This window comes from Salmo salar, chromosome ssa15 (assembly GCF_905237065.1).
Source record: "Salmo salar chromosome ssa15, Ssal_v3.1, whole genome shotgun sequence".
NCBI lineage: Eukaryota > Metazoa > Chordata > Actinopteri > Salmoniformes > Salmonidae > Salmo > Salmo salar.
The window spans coordinates 39,061,759-39,087,080 of NC_059456.1; the positions used below are offsets into that span (position 1 = coordinate 39,061,759).

General features: G+C 43.3%; 3 protein-coding genes and 1 pseudogene across 4 annotated transcripts in view; 2 read left to right on the plus strand and 2 right to left on the minus strand.

Moving 5' to 3' along the window:
• Window positions 1–3,306, minus strand: part of LOC106571395 (cation-independent mannose-6-phosphate receptor) — a 44,697-nt gene extending 41,391 nt beyond the window's left edge. For both annotated transcript variants that reach the window (XM_014144438.2, XM_014144437.2), the window contains exons 1-2: window positions 3,059–3,306; window positions 2,278–2,417 (exon numbers count right to left, since the gene is read on the minus strand). In XM_014144438.2, coding sequence (XP_013999913.1) covers window positions 2,278–2,417; window positions 3,059–3,198 — 280 coding nt within the window. In that variant the 5' untranslated portion in view covers window positions 3,199–3,306. The remainder of the gene's footprint in view (window positions 1–2,277; window positions 2,418–3,058) is intronic.
• A 1,967-nt stretch (window positions 3,307–5,273) lies between these two features.
• Window positions 5,274–7,611, plus strand: LOC106571396 (uncharacterized protein C1orf198 homolog). The gene is made up of 4 exons (XM_014144439.2): window positions 5,274–5,633; window positions 6,095–6,145; window positions 6,261–6,929; window positions 7,088–7,611. Exons 1-4 carry the CDS (start codon window positions 5,328–5,330, stop codon window positions 7,142–7,144), a joined length of 1,083 nt encoding a protein of 360 aa, XP_013999914.2. The 5' UTR covers window positions 5,274–5,327; the 3' UTR covers window positions 7,145–7,611.
• Window positions 7,612–8,308: 697 nt separating this feature from the next.
• On the plus strand, window positions 8,309–10,348 carry LOC106571541 (C-type lectin domain family 11 member A). The gene is made up of 4 exons (XM_014144699.2): window positions 8,309–8,521; window positions 8,830–8,926; window positions 9,023–9,214; window positions 9,346–10,348. Exons 1-4 carry the CDS (start codon window positions 8,411–8,413, stop codon window positions 9,744–9,746), a joined length of 801 nt encoding a protein of 266 aa, XP_014000174.1. The 5' UTR covers window positions 8,309–8,410; the 3' UTR covers window positions 9,747–10,348.
• A 4,609-nt stretch (window positions 10,349–14,957) lies between these two features.
• Window positions 14,958–24,731, minus strand: LOC123727307 (uncharacterized; annotated as a pseudogene).
• Window positions 24,732–25,322: the final 591 nt, after the last annotated feature.

The window sequence follows — 25,322 nt, forward strand, 5'->3', positions numbered from 1 at the left end:
CGGATGATTAATACAGGTTTCAGCTGAATCTGAAGCCTCCACCAAATCTCCCAGTCCCTACAGCGGTGGGGTCAAAGCATTACGGCACAGGGTCTGGAAGGGTTAGTAGTCGAGGCCATTTTTCTGCTGAGCTGTCTGGCCATGTACAGCCCAGACAGATAAACAGCATGGGAGCATGACCTACTGGACAACACTGCCTGTCTCTGTCTGCTCTGCCAACAGCCTGGCGCCTGGGCAGGCTCCATACTTACAGTTACAGCTAAACTCCAACCAGAGAGAGAGAGAGAGAACAGAGCAGAGAGAACAAACTTTCTGACCAGTTATTACCTCAAAGACACTGTATTTTCCCCTCTAACCACATTGGCTGGGGTTTCTGTTATTGTGTTTTGAAGCGGCAGAATCCAGCAAGGACTAACTGCTTTGCACAGAAAAAACATCTTCTCAGAGTGAGGTAAAAAGGTTTAGGGTGCAGCACCAACAGCAAAGCTTTATGTAATGATAAGTAGGGCATTTATATTGTACTATCGCTTGTCCAGATAGCACTGAATAAACAGACACTGCTATTAGCTTTCATTGATTTTACTGTATTTTGACCAGAGACTGAATCCACTGCTGTGTTAGTGAACACTGTCACACTTACAAGTCCTATTTTAATTCCCTTCATGCACCATGCTTTATTACTCTTATATCATTAGATATCTACAGTATGCATGCATGACTGTAAGTCGCTTTGGATAAAAGCGTCTGCTAAATGGAGCAATATATATATATATATATATATATATATATATATATATATATATAATTATTATATGGCCTAAATGAAAGCTATTCAGCAGAACCTGGAGATGATAAATTGCTACTCAGCTGACCCAGTAACATAAATTACTAAACAATAGAGGTGACCTGGAAGATTCAAACACATATTATGCAAGGTCAATTGCTTGCATGCAAGCAGCCTGGTTGAATTCAGAGGAAAGCTGTGTGAGCAATTCTATGATTGCAAATTGTCTGTTCCATGCTTATCATAGCGTAAAGGCACAGTCATGTGAACAGGCAGCTCCTCTGGGTCACCTGTAACCTCCTTTGATTATTCCAACACAAAAGACATTGGTTAGTTGCTAGTTATCAGCATTAGATCTGTCACAAGTACCCCTTCCTATCCTACTCTGACAGTCAGAGCTTGTTGAGTTGAGCCCAGGGTGTAATACCAGCTGCAGGCATTTCTCTCATGTAGACTTTAATCATAACCTGACTTTGTTTCACCCTGAGCGCGACCAAAACACAGATTAGGCAATGAGTGAAGGTCATGGCCAAGTGTCCCGGGCCGGGACTTATCGTGATGATCATGTTATGGAATAGTCTAGTCCAGTAGCCCTGTTCTCTGACATGGCCACGTTACAACGCAGATTCATTTGAGCACATTCATTTGAGCTTAAAAAATTATGAATAAGTCCAGGTAAACCACAAAAGATGTATAGCGAAAACAGCTAGCCTATATTTGACAAGGAAAACCACTTCTCTGAAATGCTTAGCTACGTCAGCACTAAAGTGAAGCAAAGCCAAGTATTAAGTGTGATTCAGTTAGTTTGATATCAGTGCTTCCTCTGTTTACAGCAAAAGCTCAGGATAAGGCTCCTGTTTTTCAGTTGGGGGATTTTAATGACATACCTTACCAAATAGTTCTAGAAAATGTGTCATCATTGAAGAACAGTTTGATAAGATAAACTCCCAGTAAAAGTTTGTCTACCTTTTTAAGTTTTGTTTTGACTGACCAGACCCTAATCAGTGACCTTTCACCAAATCATAATGCAAACTTTGTATTTTATAACAAATTGTGTCTCTTCACGAAACAGCATCAAACCAACACCTCACTGAAACAAATCAACTGAATCAATGGACATTGACTTGACTGGCATCTGACTGGAATCCTTTCAGGCCCATCCTTACTTCGGGGTGCTTATGGTGTTATTGCTGACTCCCACTGTGTCCTGGCAGCAGCATCTACTACAGTGATCTATTCTACAGCAGCAAAACATTCTGCCTAATCAGCAGGCCAGATCTTCAGATGCCAACCTCACTTAATGAACCCTTAGCACATCCTCCTAACAGCAGCAGGGCCCTGTACTGGAATTAGGGCCAATAGTTTTCCCTGAGCATAAGTTACCAGACTGGGAAAAACTCCAGAGCCTTGTAATAGGTTACAAGGGCCAGAGCCCAGTTGGTACTGACCAGGTCACATTGTCAGGGAAAACACTTGTCCCTAACTATACTCACCCACTGACTGGTTATTTTGACTGGTGAGGTTGTTGGCACAGACAGCACTGCCGGCCCCACATCCGGTGTGAGGTGAGGAGTCACAGAGCTTCAGTGTGTATTTTACTTTGTTGTCTTGGTCTATAGCCTCCCATTTGTAACTGTAGGACAAGGAGACAGAAGAAAAAAAAATTATAATAGTTGTTGAAATACATTTGCAATCATTCACACCATCTCAATGTTTACATAAAACATAAACATTGTACTGTTTAGTTATCTATGCGTCCTCAAAAAACATAGTAAAAAAATAAAAAATAATATGCAGTTCCAAATATGATCACAGCAACGTTTTCATGACTCAGAAATGAATCACCATATGGCTATTATTTTAACCTAGTACATAACATTAGCCTACAAATTTTCTTTCCAAACAAACAACTCGTGACGCTTCGGTCTATCCACCGACCTCTTCCAGATGCCAGTTCTATTTTAAGACGTATGTTCTCACAAGTAGAGTCTCTGGATAAATACCGCGGTCAGCCAACTGACTACACACCACCTTTCTATCCAAACAACTGCCTTGTAAAACCAGGTTCAGGGGCTACGGCAGATGAGGAGCATCTGACAATGGAGACACAATACTGTTTCCATCCTCATATATATACCATTGTTCTGTACCACTCTAAATGAACTGTATAAGCTGCGTTTGTTGCTAAATACCCTTCCCATTTCCATAGAAGCTTTATACCCTCTTCTTTACTGTCATGAGAATGCGCGAGTGAGCGGTGCCTCCATACTATACCTGCAGAGGTCTTGGTACCAGAGGCTGACATCAGAACCCGCTGTGCCGGAGGGAAATGTAACAAAGACCGTTGTGATCGAAACAAGTAACATTACTGTTTTCCAAGGCACAGCCTTGTTACAATTGCAAAGCGAGTGCATGTTTTGTATCCAGTATTATAAACTAGAGCACTATGTCCGACATGATACAGCAAACGTCCGCTGGTAGTCTTAGCAGGAACTGGGTGAATCACATGACAAACTGAACACATGATAGAAGACGTCACGTGGCATGACCTTCCATGAGTCATCGTGAACAACGCGTTCACGTTATGACGGAGTGATTGGAGGAACGACTTGGAGCGTTCAAGTGCCTCGGAGCACGAATGGAACGCAATAACCATTCTGCCAAATAATAATTTGGTGGGTGCTTATATTTCTCCTATTGGAAATCGATTTTTTTGCATAGCCCACTCTCCCAGAGACACCCTCAGACAGTGTGGTCATGGCCAGGGTTCGCCATTATCAACTGCAACATTAATTAGGTTTAAGTGCCTTGCTCACTAGCGACCTTTCGTTTGATGGGCTACCTGCCGCCCTGGTAGGTGATTTCAGATTTCAGAATGTGGGAAAGATCAGGGTCCAGAGATCATACCCGAGTTTCCTAGTCATAATTATGAGTTGGGGGAGTGTTCACTTGGATTTTTCCACCACTACGCTACAGCACAGCGACAGTGTTTTTGCGCAGAATGGTACACAACATCATCTTGATATGCGTGCAACAAAATTTCAACATTAACCTTCTGCTACCATTTCTGTCAAGCCATCTAAGCATACAGTTTGCATACGTTCGATAAATCCAATTTATGCAGCGCAATGCTGCAAGGTAAACGCAGCGTTTCATTGGAAATGAATGTACCTCTGGTGTACCAAAATACAATGACACTGTCGGTGTGCAACATCCGGAAGTTGTCAGAAAATGGTGGTGGAAATCTTTGTTTTATTAAGACCGTAAGCATTTCCCCTGATATTTCCCCAACTGTGAGCCATTAATTAAATCGATTTAAGGAGGAAATCGACTCCTTCACAGCCTTAATGGATGAAAGGAGTGTATAGCCGGCTGCATACATTCCATTTGGACGGTAAAATGAAATAACTCAATATCGCCATCTGTAGGACTTTGGGTAATCTTATCATAACACTGGCAAACCATGGTTGACCAGTGGTGTGTATAAACCCTTGATGACTAAGAGGGGGAGCTGTATTGAAGCCAACATGCAGCCATCATCACTCCTCCTCAATTGTAAAAAGCGTTTATTAATGTCTACATTCGTTTTTGACACGTTTATTCTTTTACAGGCACTTAATGCATACTTTTAAATGATATTATGTTAGCTAAACACACATTTAAAATGAATAAATATACAAAAAACATTTCCTTTAAAGTATATATTTTTGAGAGTACTAATGTTACTGTCCCCACTACAACAAAAATACTTAAATACATGGAATTTTGTCCTTGAAACATTTAATTTAAATACTGTAGATTTCCATTAACTCCTATGGAGGACTGCTCACACTAGGGAGTGCCTACGTGATCGATCAGTGGCTTCAAAGCCTCTCGGTGGCCAATACATAGCATCAACAATCCAGGGTTTATATAAATCATTGTGTTTGACCAACTCCCTGACGAAAATGTCTGACCTTTATCCCATCATAAGAAGGTTCATGAACATTATAGTAGCCTATTCTAATTATATGGCTGCACATGAGTGAAATGAGTGTTCGCGTTCCCCTGCTCAGACGTTGTTGCATCAACCAATGATTACGGCTAAGTCGTCGACTGTGTCATAGACTGACCGATGCCGCGTTCAAATAATTTGGGAACTCGGAAATCTCAGACGTATGACTTTAGTTTGTTCAAGACAACTGGGAACTCGGGGGGGAAAAAACTAGCTCCGACTGGGAATTTTTTTTTTTAACGGCCACCCAACTGGGAATTCCAAGTTGGAAACTAGGGCATCTTTCTAGAGCTCCAACTTTCCGACCTGAAGATGACTGACGTCATCATTTGACCACATTCTTTTTCGGTGAGTTCCCCGTTATCTTGGTTGCTATGACATTTGATGGTGTTAGTTGATTCTTAAAATAGCTACCAAGTCAGGCGTTGTAATATTTGGCATGCGCCAGCAACACCTAGGCAGAGGAACGCGCCCATCATTTTCACATTCGTACGTCATCAATGACCGCTCCCTTTCAACGCTCAGGAATGCTGTACAGCTGGTCGAAAAATGGCTGCTGCGACTATGGCAGGGGGCGATGGCCATAGGATGGAGCAGAAAAAGTTGGAGTATTTCTCTTCCATTAACTCCATGGCCAGGAAAATAATGCAAGAAAGGGAGAACATCAAGGAGAGACATGGACCCGATTGGGAGAAAATGACACCGAATGAACAAGACAGCGCCATCGACAATGGAATGATGGATCCACATATTCGTGCTCGATATGCTATGCATAAGGTTGACCGAGAAGAAGTCATTTGTTATCCTAAATTGCTCATTCAGACCGGACAGAAAATTGTCCATTTTGGTGTTGAGGTATGGACCTTTACCCGATTTGCATTGGTAGTCACATATCTATTTCATATATAATGATCTACGTTTTCTCGCATGATTCCAGCTAGCTAAAATGGCTAACACACGAATTTAGTTAACCACGACCGAGATTTGGGCTGGTAAACGTCATACCAGTAACAAAACAATGCAAGAGATCGAGATGGATCAGATGGCACTTTTCAACATGGTCTTCCCCATGGTATATATGGATGGGCATTTGTATGATAACATGCTCTGTCTGATTTGGAAAATCTGGGAAACTAGCTATTTTTGTTTTACTGTCAATTGATTCACAGGATTATCAAAACACTCAGCCAGCTAGTATAGTCCTATAGTCCATTAACCTGGCTGTGGCAGAGTGTTTCTGCATGTGAAGAGAGTAGTGGTTTGTCACTAATCATCACACTTTGATGAAAACAACATCAGTTTTTGTTCAATTTCAGGACATAACTTGGCAAGATGAGCACTCTGCCCCATTTTCCTGGGAGACCAAGGTGTGTATGACCGTGCCCATGTTGTATTCTACCATTCACAATATTACCTTAAATTGATGTAGCTACAGTACACATTTTATTTTCGGTCAACACACTATCTCCTCTCTCTTTACAGAGCCAGTTGGACTTCAGCCTGACAACAGGTGAATCTGTGCAGGGCATCTCCTCTTCAACAGCTAACTACAAGCCAACTAATGTCACCCAGAGCAGCCAGCTGAGCAAGGTGTCCAATGGCGAGAGCCTCGGCCTGGGCAGGAAAGAGGAGTCCTCCTCCTTCTGGAAGATCAGTGCTGAGAGATCCAGGCTGGAGGGTGAACAGACAGACTTCCAATCCCTAACCCCCAGCCAAATCAAGTCCCTGGAGAAGGGGGAGAAGCCACTGCCCTCCTACCTTCGTCAGGAGCCCACCCCCAAGGAGGCAGAGGAGACCCCACCCCCGCTAACGGTGACCTCGCAGAGATCCTCCAGGCCGCCTGCGCCTCCTCCCCCTGTGCCCATCGGTGTCCCACCCCCAGCAGCCATAAGTGTGACCCCTATGAGTGTGACTCCTACCCCTGCTCTTATCAGTGTGTCATCCACTGTGGCTGGCTGGGAGCACGCTCAGAGCACCCTCCCCTCAGTCAGCAACACAGTGGAGGACGTCTTCACTCCAGGGCTGGTCAATAAATCCCCGGGGCTGCCCACCAATTCCCCTGCCCACTCAGGCAACACTGCCAAAGACAGAGAGGAGAAGGCTGCTGCTCAGTCTGAGTCGCAACTGGCCACCAGTCCCACCTTCGCTCAGGTGAACAACCCATTGTGGTTTGATACTGATTGGCAACAGCATTTACCTGTGTAGTAACAGTCTAATTACTCTGTATTACATGTTGTTACATAGTACATTTACTTCATGTTGTGTTCTGTACTGTTCTAATTGAATGTTCTTTTTTTTTCTCCTACCAGTTTAATACCAGCAGTAACGTCCTGAAGACCGGATTTGACTTTCTTGACAACTGGTAACAGCGGCTTCAAGTAACACCATTGAGTGACTGGATCAACTCAACACTAGAAGGACCATTGTGATGACCATTTTAATACATGTATTAAGGAAAGCCAACAATTGAACTGACCATGTCTATTTATCTTAAATGGCTTTTTATGGCATATCTCACTACGTATGCTTTTGATTCCCCACTGCCAGAACCCACACCCTCCAGCTGTTACCTTTACCTTTATTACTCTGACCTCGTACTAGTGCTAAGCATTACTGTAGTATACACTAATGAGAAGCACTCAAAGCGGTATGTTTAGAAAGCCAGCATGTTAAGTGATTTATACCACTTGCAATATAGATCTACAACCATTTTACATTACAAGAGAGTACTATTTTACAGAATTTTGTATGTAAATTATATTTACTGTATGCTATATTGCACTCATACATTTTGAAAACCTAGATTCAAAGCAAATAAATTATACAGAATGAAGTCATTGTTCTGGGATTGTCATTTTTTTTGATTCAGTGACAATATCAGTCCACAATGTGGCAGCAGAGATATTGGTTCAATTGAGAACATCTCACAAATATACAAATAGAGAATGAACCGTCTGAGCAGACCCTGATAAAATGGAAAATTAAAACCAGCAAAGCATCAGACTAATATGTACTGTATGTCTGTATTGGTCAAGTTACTCCAAGTGTACTGTCAAAAACATGCTTATGGAGGATACTGCACATCCTATTTTTGCGTTGTACAGTTATCCTCAGCAATCTGTATGAAAATTTCAGTTTTGCCTCACACTCAGCCCTTTCAGTGTCTGGCAGTAGCCACACCCAGACATCCTAGCAGACCTAGCTAGCTCATGTCCAAGTCCTGGGGCCTGTGGAATGGAAAGTATGATTTTTGTGGCATTTTAACTGGCATTCCTCCTGTCTGCCATGACTTCAGCACATAGGGATACATTGACTCTCTCATTTTCCCTGCAAATTTACTCACCACAACCACTGCCTCTACTACTGTGATTTATTTACACTGGCAAATCCTCATGTTCGCCGTAATAAAAGTGGACTGTATTAATAGGAACATGCGTGCCACCAAAGGTCCACCTCTGTAAAAGTGCACTGTTAACACAAAGCGTGAAAGTGGGAGGTGATAGGAAAAGCAGGTTTCCTGTTGTTGGGGAGGCCCGCCCATGACAAGTCAGAACGACAGGAGAGAGTGAGATTGAGAGAGAGGGGGCACGACAGAGGGATACCGAGGACAACCAAAGTTATTACAGGGTAAAATGGGAATAGCAGCCATCCTAGTCATCATCTTGTGTATGTGTTCACTCAGCTTGACTGATCTGGACAGCGGCACCAAAGATGGAGATCCTTTCAATGCAACACCAACTGAGGTGAGGACTTGTACTCGCTTGAAGATTTTGAGCTAAGACATAAAATCAGTTAAGGCGGTATAGTAGCACATTGTTAGCGCAGTAAGAATGGAATGAATTCTCCAGATGCACATAAACTCAAATAGAGTAGTGTAACATGTTTATTATGTTGTCATTACTGCATGGAAACCCCTAGACTAGTTCTATGTCTTTTTAACTATAGTGTATTTTTAGTGGAGGTATTTAGTGTAACAGTCCCACTATAATGGAAATCAGTGGAGGAGCTAGAGTATTGGTTGCAAATGTTTTACCCCCACTGTTTCCTTCAGAACCCAGAGACTCAGGGGAAACAGGCGAGAGAAGACTTACCGGAGGAGCAAGAGCCCAGTCCTGTCTCAGACTTTGACAACACATACAACTATATTTGTATGTCTGCACAGACTCAACAAAAGTATACACTACACACTGTACAAATTATTGCTGAATTGTCAGACATAACTTCTGAGGTTTTCTCTTAAACAGTGTCCAGGCTGGCAGCAATGGATCAGGCCATCCACAGACTGAATGTGGGCCACTACACCCTGGACGTGAAGGTGACCCAACTGCTGGACAGAGTGTCCCGGCTGGACGGCACCCTCGGGGAGGTAGAGGAGACCATGCAACAGATATCGCTGCTCACAAAAGAGAACCGCAAGGAGATTGGCCGCTTGGAGGGTATGTCTGCACTCTGCATACCTCCCTTGAACTTTTTACTCTCAATAGTTCAAATGTTTTAAAATGGAAGGATGAAAAACCATGATAAAATCATGAAAAACTAAAGGTGAAATGTTTCCTCCTCTTCCTAGGATGTCAGAAGGGCCGACGGGTGGGGTATAAGTGCTATCTGGTCTACCGCACATATGAGACGTATGCAGGGGCAGCCCAGAAGTGCCTGGAGTGGGGTGGAAGGATGGCCATGCCTCGGGACAGGAAGGAGCAGGAGGCCTTGGCAGACTACGTCAAGGCTTTCTTCCAGCCAGGGAACTGGCCTGTGTGGCTGGGCATCAATGACCTGCGCTCTGAGGGACTCTACCTGTTTGAGGACAACACACGCGTCACCTACTTCCAGTGGCGCAAGCACTTCCTCTCCAGCCAGCCGGACGGAGGCAAGCGGGAGAACTGTGTGGCCATGGCTTCAGATGATGGGGACTGGTGGGACAACTATTGTGACAGGAATATGTCTTACCTCTGTGAGTTTGATGCCTAATCCTTTTCTTCAAACTTTTGACCAGTATCTGACATTTCAGAAACACAAATCCAGCCAAGCTTGATGAAAATGTACCTAGTGGATAATCTATCATGAGTAGTTGCCTATCTTGTTATATATTTCAAGTAAAATCTTTTGTTTTTTTGTTTGTTTAAAAAGCAATAGGGGATGTCATTGATCCACAAAGAAGTGGGTTGTAATCTATATATCATACTGTTCAATACTCAAGAACATTTTTGTTTACTAGCTGATGGTGCTTGTGTTGAATAATAATCCATAACACATTTAACATACTGTTAAAAAAGAAAACAGTATCAAACCCATGGCCTAACATACTGTACAGACAGACAGTGCTCATCTTAGTCCACACTGAAAAAATAAATATATACGTAACTTATTACTCACTCTAAGCTATACAAATCTCTTTGGCTGAATACTGAATACTTTGGATCAAATATTTAATCTAAAACTGGATTATCAAAATATTTATTCAGTTTATCATGATTAAAAGCATACAATGTTATTACTGTACTTTTTCACAGTTAATGTAAACAGCATAGTTTCAGGACAAATACTGGGCAATAAAATATTTGAAAATGTTCTGTCACAGTATCATGATCAGATTTGTTTCACTCATAAAGTCAGTGATTATCCTTAAAGGGGCAGTGCAGTCAAAAACGTGATTTCCAGTGTTATTTTTACACATTGTACAAAACATTAAGAACACTGTCCTAATATTGAGTTGCACTCAACTGTCTCAAGGCTTAAAAATCATTCTTTAACCTTTCTCCTCCCCTTCATCTACACTGATTGAAGTGGATTTAACAAGTGACATCAATAAGGGATCATAGCTTTCACCTGAATTCACCTGGTCAGTCTATCATGGAAAGAGCATAATGCTTTGTACACTCAGTTTATATTTCCACACTATGAGGTTGGAATAATACCGTGAAATTGTGACATCACCAGGTGGTATAAGTTAATTAAGTGATAATGCCCGAGAAGCCGGTGTTTGGAGGATATATTGGCACGGGTGTTGTCAGGCCTGAGACGAACCGTGCCAATATATCCTCCAAAACACCGGCTTTAGCTGGTCGTTCGTTCTATTGGTTCAGTTGCCAGAGATGCGACCCAGTCGTTCAGTCTTTTGTTCTGTATCTATGGACGCAACTCAGTCGTTCGTTCTAAATGTTCCATTGCTATACTGGCTGGCAATGTTCTTAAAAAAAATGTTTAAATAATGTTATTTAACCTTTAACTATGCAAGTCAGTTAAGAACAAATTCTTATTTACAATGACGGCCTACCCCGGGCCAAACCCAGACAATGCTGGGCCAATTGTACACCGCCCTATTGAACTCCCAATCATGGCAGGATGTGATACAGCCTGGATTCGAACCAGGGACTGCAGTGACGCCTCTTGCACTGAGATGCAGTGCCTTAGACTGCTGCGCCACTCGGGAGTTTTTATCCCTTGCTTGTTAGCTAGCTGGATAACTTATAGTTAATAACAGCATAGTAGCTGCATTTGCGTTTGTTTAAGCTGTTTAAGCTGTTTTCTAGTGACATTTATTTGGATACATCCATAACAATGAGCTAATGATTCACGATTTCGCCTGGCGTAGAAAATGTGCTCTCTCGTCAGGACACTTGTTCAGGGGAGCTAGCCAATAACACAGCTATCACAGTCACTTCAAACTGAAACTGGAAAGACAGCAAATTAGCTGCACTTTGTTTCGTTTTACCTGCTTTCTATTGATAGTTCTTTGCATATATCCATAAAAATAATGCTGATTCATGATTTCGACTGGCTGGGAAAAGGTGTCTGTCTGCCTGTCTGTCTCACCCCGACGCGTTCATTACTATGGAATATCTGTAGATCCACTTTGAATATTGAAACAATGTTGCAAACGTCGGAGAGACAGACAGCAAGGTTAATACAAATCTCTGCTGTTGAAAACTGAATGTTAGTATAAAAGAAATGTGAGTGTCTAGATGCTTTTTATAGTGGCGATCAAGTTTAAACAGTGCCTGGCCGGGCTGATTAGACAGTGAATTGCACAGTCAGATGGAACAGAGTAAATAGCCATTTTAACGTCATAGATTTAGCTGGTGGTAACTTGTGAAATAGACACCGGCTGGAATGCGGTTTTAACCAATCAGCATTCACGATTAGACCCACCTGTTTTATAATATACCAATAACAAAGAGTTTGTCCTCCTCTCTGCCAATAACAGCTAGTTTTCAGGTTACACAACTCCCATTAGGCTCCTCCAATTAGGCCCCTCTCTCAGACCACTCCCTGTCACGTCCTGACCATAGTAAGCTGTTATTTTCTATAGTAGAGTAGGTCAGGGCGTGACGGGGGTTTTCTAGTTTTGTATTTCTATGTTGGGTTGTTCTAGTTTTGTATTTCTATGTTGGGCTTTGTTTGAGATGATCTCCAATTAGAGGCAGCTGGTCATCGTTGTCTCTAATTGGAGGTCATATTTAAGTTGATGTTTGTCCCACCTGGGTTTGTGGGAGATTATTTTGAGTAGTGTCACGAGCGGAATGAACAGTTTAAGGAGTGAGTCAAACGCAGGAGACTGAGGTCCGTTGGAACAATCTTAATTTAATAAATCCACGGGTAAGTTTCACATACGGCTGGGAGCATAACAGTCAGAAAAATGGACAAAAAGAAGCTCCGTTCAAAAGGCAGACGGGGCGCAGCCCGGCAACCCTAATGCCTAGATAATAAAAGTAACACCACACGTAACAACGAACAATCCCGCACAAAATCCTAGCTAAACACAGACAGACTAAATAACCCCCCCACTAATGACAAAACACAAAACAGGTGCAAACAAAAACCAGACATAACTAATAGACACTGAAACACAGATCGGTGGCAGCTAGTAGGCCGGCGACGACGACCGCCGAGCGCCGCTCGAACGAGGAGAGGCGCCCCCTTCTGTGGATGTTGTGACAAGTAGTGTATGTTTTCACCTCTGCGTCACGGTTTGTTGTTTTTGTCATTCAGTTTATTTATGTATTGCATAGTTTCAGAGTATAAATAAAATGTGGAACGACACACACGCTGCACTTTGGTCCGCTTCTCCTTTCGACAACCTTGACAGAATCTCCCACCACCAAAGGCCCAAGCAGCGTTCCCAGGAGAAGCAGGACAAATGGACATGGGAGGAAATCCTGGACGGGAGAGGACCCTGGAGGCAGGCCCGGAAATATCGCCAGTTAAGGGAGCAGATGGAGGCTGCGCGAGATGAACGGCGAATATATGAGGCACTAGCACGGCAACAATGGAAACCCGAGAGGCAGCCCCAATAATGTTTTTTGGGGGGGGCACACGGGGAGATTGGCAGAGTCAGGGTGGAGACCTGAGCCAACTCCCCGTGCTTACCGTGGGGAGCGAGTGAAGAAGCAAGCATCATGTTATGCGGTGATGCGCACTGTGTCACCAGTGCACATTCACAGCCCGGTGCGATCTGTGCCTGCGCCCCGCATTTGTCGAGCTAGGTTGAGCATTTAGCCAGGAAGGGTGGTGCCAGCTCAGCGCTCCTGGTCTCCAGTTCGCCTTCTCGGTCCAGGATATCCTGCGCCGGCTCTGCGTACTGTGTCGCCAGTGCGTATTCACAGCCCAGTGCGTCCTGTGCCCGCGCCCCGTGTTTGCCGGGCGAAAGTAAGCATCCAGCCAGGACGGGTTGTGCCAGCTCTACGCTCGAGACCTCCAGTGCGCCTCCACGGCCCAGTATATCCTGTGCCTGCCCCACGTACCCGGCCTCCAGTGAGTCTATCCAGCCTGGTACGCCCTGTGCCTGCTCCTCGCACTTGCCCTGAGGTGCGTGTCACCAGTCTGGCGCCACCGGTGCCAGCCCCACGCATCAGGCCTCCAGTACGCCTGCCCAGTCCGGTGTATCCTGTTCCTGCTCCCCGCACTCGCCCTGAGGTGTGTGTTACCAGTCTGGCGCCACCTGTGCCAGTCCCACGCATCAGGCCTCCAGTGCGCATTCCCAGTCCAGAGCTTCCGGCGACAGTTCCCAGTCCAGAGCTTCCGGCGACAGTTCCCAGTCCAGAACTTCCGGCGACGATTTACAGTCCAGAACCTCCTGAGACGGCCCGCAGCCCGGAGCCTCCTGAGACGACCCGCAGCCCGGAGCCTCCTGAGACAGCCCACAGCCCGGAGCCTCCTGAGACGGCCCGCAGCCCGGAGCCTCCAGCGCGGCCCGGAGCCTCCAGCGGTAGCCCGCAGTCTAGAACCTCCGGTGATGATCCACGGTCCGGTGATACAAAAACGGAGGGATCAGCGGGCAGAGCGGGGGTTACGCCCCGAACCAGAGCCGCCTCCTCTGCTGGAGGATCCGCTGGATGATAAGGTTCTGTGTACTGCACCAGAGCCGCCATAGACACTTGTCACCCTCCCTACCCTCTTTTTTTTGTTGTTTAGTTGCATTCGGAGTCTGCACCTTTGGGGGGGGTACTGTCACGTCCTGACCATAGTAAGCTGTTATTTTCTATAGTAGAGTGGGTCAGGGCGTGACAGGGGGGTTTTCTCGTTTTGTATTTCTATGTTGGGTTGTTCTAGTTTTGTATTTCTATGTTGTGCTTTGTTTGAGATGATCTCCAATTAGAGGCAGCTGGTCATCGTTGTCTCTAATTGGAGGTCATATTTAAGTTGGTGTTTGTCCCACCTGGGTTTGTGGGAGATTATTTTGAGTAGTGTATGTTTACACCTCTGTGTCACGGTTTGTTGTTTTTGTCATTCAGTTTATTTATGTATTGCATAGTTTCACAGTATAAATTAAATGTGGAACGACACACACGCTGCACTTTGGTCCGCTTCTCCTTTCAACAACCGTGACACTCCCAGAAAAGTCCTAGCTAAATTCTTGCTTGAGAAATTGCATTTTGCTAAGAAGCTGTTTTGTTTTCAATTAAAATGGTCAAAAATAATCACAGTAAGTTACTTAATTGATACCCAGAAATTATTTGATATTGAGATAAAAATGGCTGCAATGGCCCTTCAAAAATCCTTGAGATCTGAATTAATTGAATAAAAAGTTCAGTAAACATTAGAATCGAAAATGATATAATTCAGTCAGGAATAATAGCACTAGCGCAGCACTAATCCCGCAGCAGGAATGGTGATTGTTCTTGGCTTGTGAGTTCCATTCAGACACTGCTCTTCATGAGGTCATAATCTTGAGCCATGTCTTCATCCACACAAGCCAAGGTGGTGCCCTTCCAATGAGGGCTCAGTGCCATGTCCACTCAGATGGAGCGAGTCACTACTACATTTTAAACTAGTAGGATGGCCACCAGACGAGATGGTAGCCACCATCTGTGTTACTTCAGGCTTGTCCATTGGATTCTTGCAGGGATGAGAGAGGGTCACTTTCCTGCCTTCATTCAGGACAAAGTTAGCGCCCATCTGAAATCATATCAAAATCTGAATTATAATGAGGACATGGATTATACAAACCTATCCCAAAATAATTGGGCATTGTATAAATAATTTTCTTCATAGAAAGAGGAAATATTATTTTGTGTGTTTAATGTATACTGTATCTTAAGTAGGAATATATTTTGATTTGTTAAACACTTATTTGGTTACTACATGTTTCCATATGTGTTATTTCATAGTTTAGATGTCTTCACTATTATTCTACAATGTAGAAAATAGTACAACTAAAGAAAAACCCTTGAATGACTAGGTGTGTCCAAACTTTTGACTGGTACTGTATGGTGACTCACTCTCCACTTCTGCCGTCTGTGAGGGGCGTATCAGCACTCAGGTTCTGTGAGATTGGGCCTCCTGTGAGCTGCTTGTCAGTTGTCTTCAGCTCAGTGTCTATGTGGTCCAGAAAGGCATCCCATTCCTCCTGCAGGAGCACACACCTATTACATCTCCATTACATATTTATTACAACATCTCTCAAGTCATGCCAAAAGTTCACCTGAAATCACAGATAATAGACCATTGTGTAGAATGGAAGTCTAACCTCCAACTGCAGGAGCTCCTCTACTTGCTCTTGCACCTTGGCATGGCTGGTAAAAAATTGGGGGAGAGAAGTGTCATTGTCAAAATAAAGTTTTTCTTCTCCTAAAAGAATAATAGTTTGCAGATTGAGTAAGGCAGTTCTCTGGTGTTTGCTCTCCAAACTCACTGAAAATACTTATTCCACAGGTCTTCAGCCTCGCTCTTCTTCTTCACACCAATGCTAACAAATGTGAACAAAAAGTTTGGACTGAATATCTGCCACCAAAGGAGAGGAAGAAACTGAAACTAAAGTAGGCCAAAAGTCTTTAACACACACCCACCTTTTATAGAAGTTGGCACCACAGGCCATTAATCCAAATAAAGTTGTAATTTTATTTAGGACAAAATCTTCAATGGAACCTGCAGAATGACAAATAAACAATGTAGCTGATTGTGCAAATGACAGTCCTGGCGAATGCATGACAGAGTTTAGTTCGCCTATTGCTAAATTATTCATCCCTGATCACATTGTTCTACTTTTAGAACATGTTCTGTAGGCCAGGTGTTTTCAAACGTTTCTTTCCCAGGAAAACTGGCTATCCAGGGACCCCCATCATATGTTAGAAAAGGTGATTGATAATGGCAAGTGGAAGTAATCAACATTTTAAAATGAATAGATTTGGTGGACAGTTTCATTATTTTGACCTTCCCACAGTTCATTGGAAGAGGAAGCATAAACTGTAACATAGTCTATTAGCTAGGAAAGTATATTGGTGGCTTAGAGTGTATTATGCTGTTGTACAGCAAATTTTCTGCAATCAAATTTTTTTTCTTGAGCTGAGAGAAAATGTTGCACTTTTGAAGCACATTTCCATGAATTCTACATAGTTTGGCATTGAGCTGAGATACATTTTATTCAGTTTTAAATCTAATTTCCTGACATTTCTTGCATTTTATCCATGGCTAATGCTGTGTTCCTCTGCTCAAACATTTTAACAAAATCAATGGCATGTGCCCTGAATGCCTGTTTCTTTTTTTGGGTGGGGGAACCTCGCTGACTGTCTAGCTTTTATTTGATTGTTAGTTCTCAAAGATTATGATAATATATATACTGCCTTCTATTTGGTTGTTTCCTTCAAATTGACACTGAAATAGTTTTCCATCCGGAAAATTATCACTGAAATTACACACCTAAAAAGAAACGTGTAATTTACACTATATTAAAGGGATAGTTCAACATTTTGCAATGAAGCCTTTTATCTACTTCCCCAGAGTCGGATGAAGAGGAACAGTTAGCATGCTAACGTTCCAGTAGACTTCCAGTCATTGCGCGAACGCTAGAGACATACAAATGATATTCTGTTGCAGTTGGCGATATAGAGTTGAAGTCGGAAGTTTACAAACACTTAGGTTGGAGTCATTAAAACTTGTTTTTCAACCACTCCACAAATGTCTTGTTAACAAACTATAGTTTTGGCAAGTCGGTTAGGACATCTACTTTGTGCATGACACAAGTAATTTTTCCAACAATTATTTATAGACAGATTATTTCACTTATAATTCACTTTATCATAATTCCAGTGGGTCAGAAGTTTACATACACTAAGTTGACTGTGCCTTTAAACAGCTTGGGAAATTCCCAAAAATTATGTTATGGCTTTAGAAGCTTCTGATAGGCTAATTGACATCATTTGAGTCAATTGGAGGTGTACCTGTGGATGTATTTCGAGGCCTACCTTAAAACTCAGTGCCTCTTTGCTTGACATCAAGGAAATCAAAAGAAATCAGCCAAGACCTCAGAAAAGAAATTGTAGACCTCCACAAGTCTGATTCATCCTTGGGAGCAATTTTCAAACGCCTGAAGGTACTACGTTCATCTGTACAAACAATAGTACGCAAGTATAAACACCATGGGACCACGCAGCTGTCATACCGCTCAGGAAGGAGACACGTTCTGTCTCCTAGAGATGAACGTACTTTGGTGTGAAAAGTGCAAATCAATCCCAGAACAACAGCAAAGGACCTTGTGAAGATGCTGGAGGAAACAGGTACAAAAGTATCTATATCCACAGTAAAACGAGTCCTATATCGACATAACCTGAAAGGCCGCTCAGCAAGGAAGAAGCCACTGCTCCAAAACCGCCATAAAAAAGCCAGACTACGGTTTGCAACTGCACATGGGGACAAAGATCATACTTTTTGGAGAAATGTCCTCTGGTCTGATGAAACAAAAATAGAACTGTTTGGCCATAATGACCATCGTTATGTTTAGAGGAAAAAGGGGGAGGCTTGCAAGCTGAAGAACACCATCCCAACCATGAAGCACGGAGGTGGCAGCATCAAGTTGTGGGGGTGCTTTGCTGCAGGAGGGACTGGTGCACTTCACAAAATATATGGCATCATGAAGAAGGAAAGGTATGTGGATATATTGAAGCAACATCTCAAGACATCATTCAGGAAGTTAAAGCTTGGTCGCAAATGGGTCTTCCAAATGGACAATGACCCCAAGCATACTTCCAAAAGTTGTGGAAAAATGGCTTAAGGAGAACAAAGTCAAGGTATTGGAGTGGCCATCACAAAGCCCTGACCTCAATCCCATAGAAAATGTGTGGGCAGACCTGAAAAAGTGTGTGCGAGCAAGGAGGCCTACACACTTGACTCAGTTACACCAGCTCTGTCAGGAGGAATGGGCCAAAATTCACCCAACTTATTGTGGGTAGCTTGTGGAAGGCTACCCGAAACGTTTGACCCAAGTTAAACAATTTAAAGGCAATGCTACCAAATACTAATTGAGTGTATGTAAACTTCAGACCCACTGGGAATGTGATAAAATAAATAAAAGCTGAAATAAATCATTCTCTCTACTATTATTCTGACATTTCACATTCTTAAAATAAAGTGGTGATCCTAACTGACCTAAGACAGGGAATTTTTACTAGGATTAAATGTCAGGAATTGTGAAAACTGAGTTTAAATGTATTTGGCTAAGGTGTATGTAAACTTCCGACTTCAACTGTACATAAAATAAATGCATAATTAAACCCCCCCCGGCTACCTCCATCCCAGTTTGAAAAGCCTGCTGTAGGCTACAGCACATGCAATTCACTTTAGGGTTTACAGATCACAGTCAATATTATTTTAATATCCATAGCTATTCCCTTTCTATTGCTATTGTTGGCTCACTCTGCATAGTAGTGATGGGCATTCCGGCTCTTTTCAGTGAGCCGGCTCGTTCGGCTCAGCTCACCAAAAAGAGCCGGCTCTTTTGACTCCAAAACGGCTCTTAAAAAAAATATATGTTTTGTATTTTTTCAAGTCTAACAGTTTGCGAGGGTTTGACCTGAATTGGTGTTAAAACAATTCTAATTAAATTATTAAATGAAATCATACTCTACCTTAACCACAATGTATTTAAAAATGCATTGGTTTGTTATGAAAAAGAATGCTATTAAACATTTGCATTTAAAGTATAACTTTTTAATGTATATAAACAAAGTGCATATAAATCTAACCATTCAAAACTAATACAATCTGAACAGCATAATAGAATATTGCACCATATCAAATAAAAATAAATAACAATGTGCAAAACTGCAGCATCCCACTTAAAACATTAAACTGGTCCCTTTTTTTCTCTCTCTTCTTTATTGCCATGTTATGAGCAGCAGCACACAGCAATGCTGACCATATTTTGCTTTTATGAGAGATTTGCATTAAGAAATGCAAGCTGCCTCACTTTCGAGGGGCTGATGCGGTTTCTTCTCTCAGTAATTATTTGTCCCGGTTTCAAGAAGACCCTCTCAGAGGGAATGGATGTGGCCACTATGTAGAGTCTCCCTGTCATGACTTTAGTGAGCCGTGGGTAGACAGAGACCTTGTTCTTCCACCAGCTTAGAAGGGAGGGGCTCCTCCAAATAGGATCGGACCTCCATAATGGCATCTGCTGAGGGATTCCTTCGTGCTGCATCCCCAGTTGCTCTCTCGTCAAACAGCAGACGTTTGTGGCACTACTGCTGGTGCTTCTGCTCCATCTGATCCCTCTTCTTCCTGTTGCCCTGGTGCCTGAGCCAGCTGACTGCTGAGGCTGTCCCTCCCTGCTGCTGAGATTATTCTTTGAAGAGCATCAATCGCTCTGGCATCACTGAAGGCTAACTTCTTAAACCTGTGGTCAAGTGTCACGGCTGTTCGAAGGAGCGGACCAAAATGCAGCGTGTTCGTTGTTTCACATATTTATTAAACGTGAAACTGAAATACAAAACACTTAAATTACTTGAAAACAACAACCCATGACGCAGAGAGGAAAACACACTACTCAAAAGATAATAACCCACAAACAGGAAGATAAAAACCCCTATGATCTCTAATCAGAGGCAATGAGGATCAGCTGCCTCCAATTAGAGATCAACCCCAAACAATCCCAACATAGAAATAGAAAAACTAGAACTTAAAAACAGAAATAGAAAACATAGAACAACCCAAAACACCCCCTGTTGTGCCCTGCCCTACTCTACTATAGAAAATTACATCTTACTAGGGTCAGGATGTGACAGTAACCCCCCCCCCCAAAAAAAAAGGTGCAGACTCCGAATGCAAACAAACAAAAAAACCCAACAACAAAACAACCACAAAACACAAAGGGAGGGTAGGGTGGGTGACTAATGTCTATGGCGGCGGCTCTGGTTCCGGGCGTAGTACCCCCACCGCCCGCTGATCCCCCCCGCTTCTGTATGTCCGGAGGAACCAGACCTCAGGTCGAGTGCGGGGAGCAGGCACAGGACACCCCGGACTGGGCAGGCGCCCTAGAGGCCTGATGCGTGGAGCTGGCATAGGAGGCACCAGACTAGCAACACGCACCTCAGGGCGAATGCGGGGAGCAGGCACAGGATGTACTGGGCTATGGAGGCGCACTGGAGGGAGAGTGCGAGGAGCAGGAATCGGTCTCACCGGACTGGGGAGACGCACTAAGGGCCGAGTGCTCACAGCAGGCACTGGCTGTACCGGGTTATGGATGCGCACTGGAGGAAGAGTGCGAGGAGCTGGAATCGCTCTCACCGGACTGGGGAGACGCACTAAGGGCCGAGTGCTCACAGCAGGCACTGGCTGTACCGGGTTATGGATGCGCACAGGAGGCCTGATGCGTGGGGCTGGCATAGGAGGCGCCAGACTAATAACACGCACCTCAGGGTGAGTGCGGGGAGCAGGAACAGGACACCCCGGACTGGGCAGGCGCACTGGATGTCGGGTACGTGGGGCAGGCACAGGATATACTGGGCCGTGGAGGCGCACTGGAGATCTCGAGCGTAGAGCTGGCATAACCCGTTCTGGCTGGATGCTCAACCTAGCTCGACTAATGCAGGGCGCGGGCACAGATCGCACCGACCTGTGAATGCTCACTGGCGATCCAGTGCGCATCACCGCATAGCTCGGTGCTTGCCTCGTCACCCGCTCCCCACGGTAAGCACGGGGAGTTGGCTCAGGTCTCCACCCTGACTCTGCCAAACTTCCCATGTGCCCCCCCCAAACATTTTTGAGGGGAATGCCTCTCGTGCTTCCTTCGTAGCCTTGCCTGTTGATCTCGTCGCTGTACTTCCCTCTCTGCTTCCACCTGTTCCCATCGGAGGCGATCCATACCGGCCTGGATTTCCTCCCACGTCCAGGATCCTTTTCCCTCCAGTATGTCCTCCCAAGTCCATTTCTCCTGCTGCTCCATTCCACGCTGATTGGTCCTTTTATGGTGGGTTATTCTGTCACGGCTGTTCGAAGGAGCGGACCAAAATGCAGCGTGTTCGTAGTTCCACATATTTATTAAACGTGAAACTGAAAGCAATACACGTAAATTACTTGAAAACACAAAACAACAACCCGTGACGCAGAGGAAAACACACTACTCAAAAGATAATAACCCACAAACAAGAAGAGAAAAACCCCTACTTAAATATGATCTCTAATCAGAGGCAATGAGGATCAGCTGCCTCCAATTAGAGATCAACCCCAAACAATCCCAACATAGAAATAGAAAAACTAGAACTTAAACACAGAAATAGAAAACATAGAACAACCCAAAACACCCCCTGTCACGCCCTGCCCTACCTACTATAGAAAATGACATCTTACTAGGGTCAGGACGTGACATCAAGTGCAGCGGTTTCTGATAGCACGTGATTATATTCCATTCTGTGGAACTTTCTGTCCATTGATGAACATAGGGTATCCATCAACTCTGTCACATGTCCTGTGGTTACATTTGCTTCTCTCTGGTGGCTGGCTGTGATTCGCTGCAGAGTATCATTTTTGAGGCTGACTCATCGCTGAAAAGAGAGAACAGTAACTTATTAGTTCAGGTTCATGTTTTGTCTACTGATACTACATTCTCATCTTCATATATAATACTGGATTAAATAATGATGTAGTAATAACTGCTAACTGCTCTCTCCACTGATCTCTACAGTGACCTGCTCAAAGGGTTCCAGGACTCTGCACACCTCCTCCACCACCTCCCATTCCTCTTGGGTCAGAGCATCAACAGGTGCATTGACAATGGTCAGGGTAGAGATGATGGCATCCTTTGACTCAAGAAACCGCTTCAACATATAAAATGTTGAATTCCATCTTGTAGTGCAGTCTTGTTTAGGCCTCAGCTCAGGCATCCCCATCTGGCGTTGTGTAGACTTTAGTTTTTCAGCACCTACTGTGCTCCTGTGGAAGTATTCCACAGCTGCTTTCACTTTGTCCACAGTGGGCTTCATCACCTTCAGAGCATCTCTTACAATCAGGTTGATTGTGTGGGCAAGACATGGATGATGGGTCCATTTTAACATTTTCATGGCTTTGGTTATGTTAGCTGCATTGTCACTAACACAACAGACAACTTTTCCATCTACTTGCCATTCTCTGGCGACTCTCAACAGTTCCTCTGCCAAGTTCTCTGAGGTGTGTCTGTCGCTCAAAGCAGTCCAGAAGACAGCTAGACATCGAAAAATCTTCAATGAAGTGACATGTAATTGACATGTAAGAAGTGGGTTACCCTTGATTTCCAGCAGTCAGTGGTAAGGCAAACTGCAGTAGCTTTTTGGAGTCTTTCCCGCATTGAAGCCTGTGTGCTCTCGTACAGTTGTAGAATAAGTGATTTTGAAAGGGTTTTCCTGCTTGGAATTGTGTACATTGGATTTAGACTATTGCTATAATTTCTAAAACCTCTGTCCTCCACAATCGAAAATGTCTGGAAATCGGTGGCAATTATTTTAGCCAAGGCAATATCAATTTGGCCTTGTTTTGCTACAGACAAAGACTTTGGCATAAACTGGTCCATAGAAGGCGCGTTGCTGTGGGTCGCGGAGTAGGCCTACTTGACTGAGTGGATACGCTGGCTCCACCACTATCACTAGCAGGCCCGCTAGTTTCTCGAAGCTCCACTACAGCTAGCTTCACAGTTGGGTGCACAGTTCTCATTTGCCGCTGTAGGTTGTGCTTAGCACCGACTTTATATGAGATTTTGTTTTGGCAAATTCTACACTGTACTCTAACATTGTCTACGTTATTAAAATGCATCCAAATGCTACTGTGCTTCCAACTCATTTTCCAGCTGTTGTTTTCACAGCTGTCCTTCCTCTCTCCTCGGCTGCTAAGTGTGTGACTGTGAGTGAGTTAGCTCGGCCCTCCCTCACGCATCTTTGGTTCATTGGTTGACACTGCGTGTCTGATTGACAGGAACAGGACAGGCTCTTAGTCTGAGCAGTCAGAACGAATGTGTGCGCTTAAGCATTTAAGCCTATATTATTTTATTTCTTTTTTCGTTCTTTGAATTAGTAATTCTATTCATTTAAATCTTTTGCTTATTCATAAATTATTTTTTGTATATTTTTATAAATAGATTCGGCTCTTCTGATATGCGAGTCGGCTCGGAGAACGACCCATCACTACTGCATAGGTTATATGTGACAGTAGCTAGCGCCACAAGATAGCTACAGAAATATCGGTAGTATACTGTACCCGCTGCTTCTTTCTTGCCATTTTCTTCCCATTGTATTCAAGCCTGTTAAACCATAAATAAGAGTATCCCCTGGCTCATTGATATCTTCAGCCATCTCTGGGAACTGTTAGCCTCCTCCAGCAAAGCAGAAACAGTAGTTAGCTGCAACTGTATTGCAAGCAAGCAAACCATATCCTATTCGGCTTATCAGAAACATCACATGATTTGGCTAAAGTCATGGTGGTTTACAGTATTTAGGAGCACTTGTGCGACATTTGCTGACCTGAATGAAAGTACAAGCAAGGTGTGTTTGAAAGGGGTAGCAAGAAAGCTCATGAATAAATAATGTATTTGTGGGTGATCTGGTATAACTTTAGATAACCCTATCAGTATCACTCCTGGTTGCATTGAAATAACATGAAACAAACAACTCATTTGTCAAGCAATTGTATTGACCATTGAACATCCCAATTCCTTAAAATCTCCACAGATTTCTTTCCTTCAAGTTTAAACTTCAAGCTGGGACATATGCTTAAAAATCCACCTTAGCGCTTTAATAAACATAGCCAATTCACCCAGTGCAAAAAAAGAGATAAAAACAAATCTCCCAACCATTCAGCACTAACATTGATTTGGAAACATTATGATAAAACAGTTCTGCCAAAAAAATAAAGTTAGGCAGAGAACTTAAAATTGTTGTTGGTTATTTCTTTTGATCCTCTGGAGCACATTACGTAAGGACTCAGGCAGGTAATGCATAATTTATTCTGTCATTCACAAACTTCTTCAGGATTGGTGGGTCCCCTGCGGGACGTTGAGCTAACGTAGGCTAATGTGATTAGCAAGAGGTTGGAAGTAACAAGAACATTTCCCAGGACATAGACATATCTGATATTGTCAGAAAGCTTAAATTCTTGTTAATCTAACTGCACTGTCCAATTTACAGTAGCTATTACATTGAAAGAATACCATGCTATTGTTTGAGGAGAGTGCACAGTTTTGAACATGAAAAGGTATTAATAAACCAATTAGGCACATTTTGGCAGTCTTGATTCAAAATTTTGAACAGAAATGCAATGGTTCATTGGATCAATCTAAAACTTTGCACGTACACTGCTGCCATCTAGTGGCCAAAATCTACATTGCAGCTGGGCTGGAATAATACATGATGGCCTTTCTCTTGCATTTCAAATACAAAGAACGGTTGTTTTTTTTCTTTGTATTATCTTTTACCAGATCTATTGTGTTATATTCTCCTACATTCATTTCACATTTCCACAAACGTCAAAGTGTTTCCTTTCAAATGGTACCAAGAATATGCATATCCTTGCTTCAGGGCCTGGGTATGTCATTTCAGGCGATAATTGAAAGAAAAAGGGGTCCGATCCTAAAGAGTTTTTTTAAGGGTAAGTGGGGAACATACAAACTGAACACCAAAGCTTGTCCTCACATGAAGAGGTTCTTCAGAGCATTTGAACAAACTCCCCTTAATGTATCCCTGAACATTTGTTCAAATGTTGTGTCGGTAAGACCATTATCAAATGATTTAAAAACACTTTAAGGAAAAAATAAAGAGAACAGCAACAAGACAGAAACACGTCTCAAAATAAGACCAGAGGACTATTGTTGTG

What these genes read in the sequence shown, in the direction of transcription:
- LOC106571396 (XM_014144439.2), top strand. Translation starts at nt 5,328, where the DNA reads ATGGCTGCTGCGACTATGGCAGGGGGCGATGGCCATAGGATGGAGCAG. An exon ending in CATTTTCCTGGGAGACCAAG is followed by an intron (nt 6,146 to 6,260) that starts GTGTGTATGACC and finishes CTCTCTTTACAG; the next exon opens with AGCCAGTTGGACTTCAGCCT. An exon ending in CCAGTCCCACCTTCGCTCAG is followed by an intron (nt 6,930 to 7,087) that starts GTGAACAACCCA and finishes TTCTCCTACCAG; the next exon opens with TTTAATACCAGCAGTAACGT.
- LOC106571541 (XM_014144699.2), top strand. Translation starts at nt 8,411, where the DNA reads ATGGGAATAGCAGCCATCCTAGTCATCATCTTGTGTATGTGTTCACTC. An exon ending in TCAATGCAACACCAACTGAG is followed by an intron (nt 8,522 to 8,829) that starts GTGAGGACTTGT and finishes TGTTTCCTTCAG; the next exon opens with AACCCAGAGACTCAGGGGAA. An exon ending in GGAGATTGGCCGCTTGGAGG is followed by an intron (nt 9,215 to 9,345) that starts GTATGTCTGCAC and finishes TCCTCTTCCTAG; the next exon opens with GATGTCAGAAGGGCCGACGG.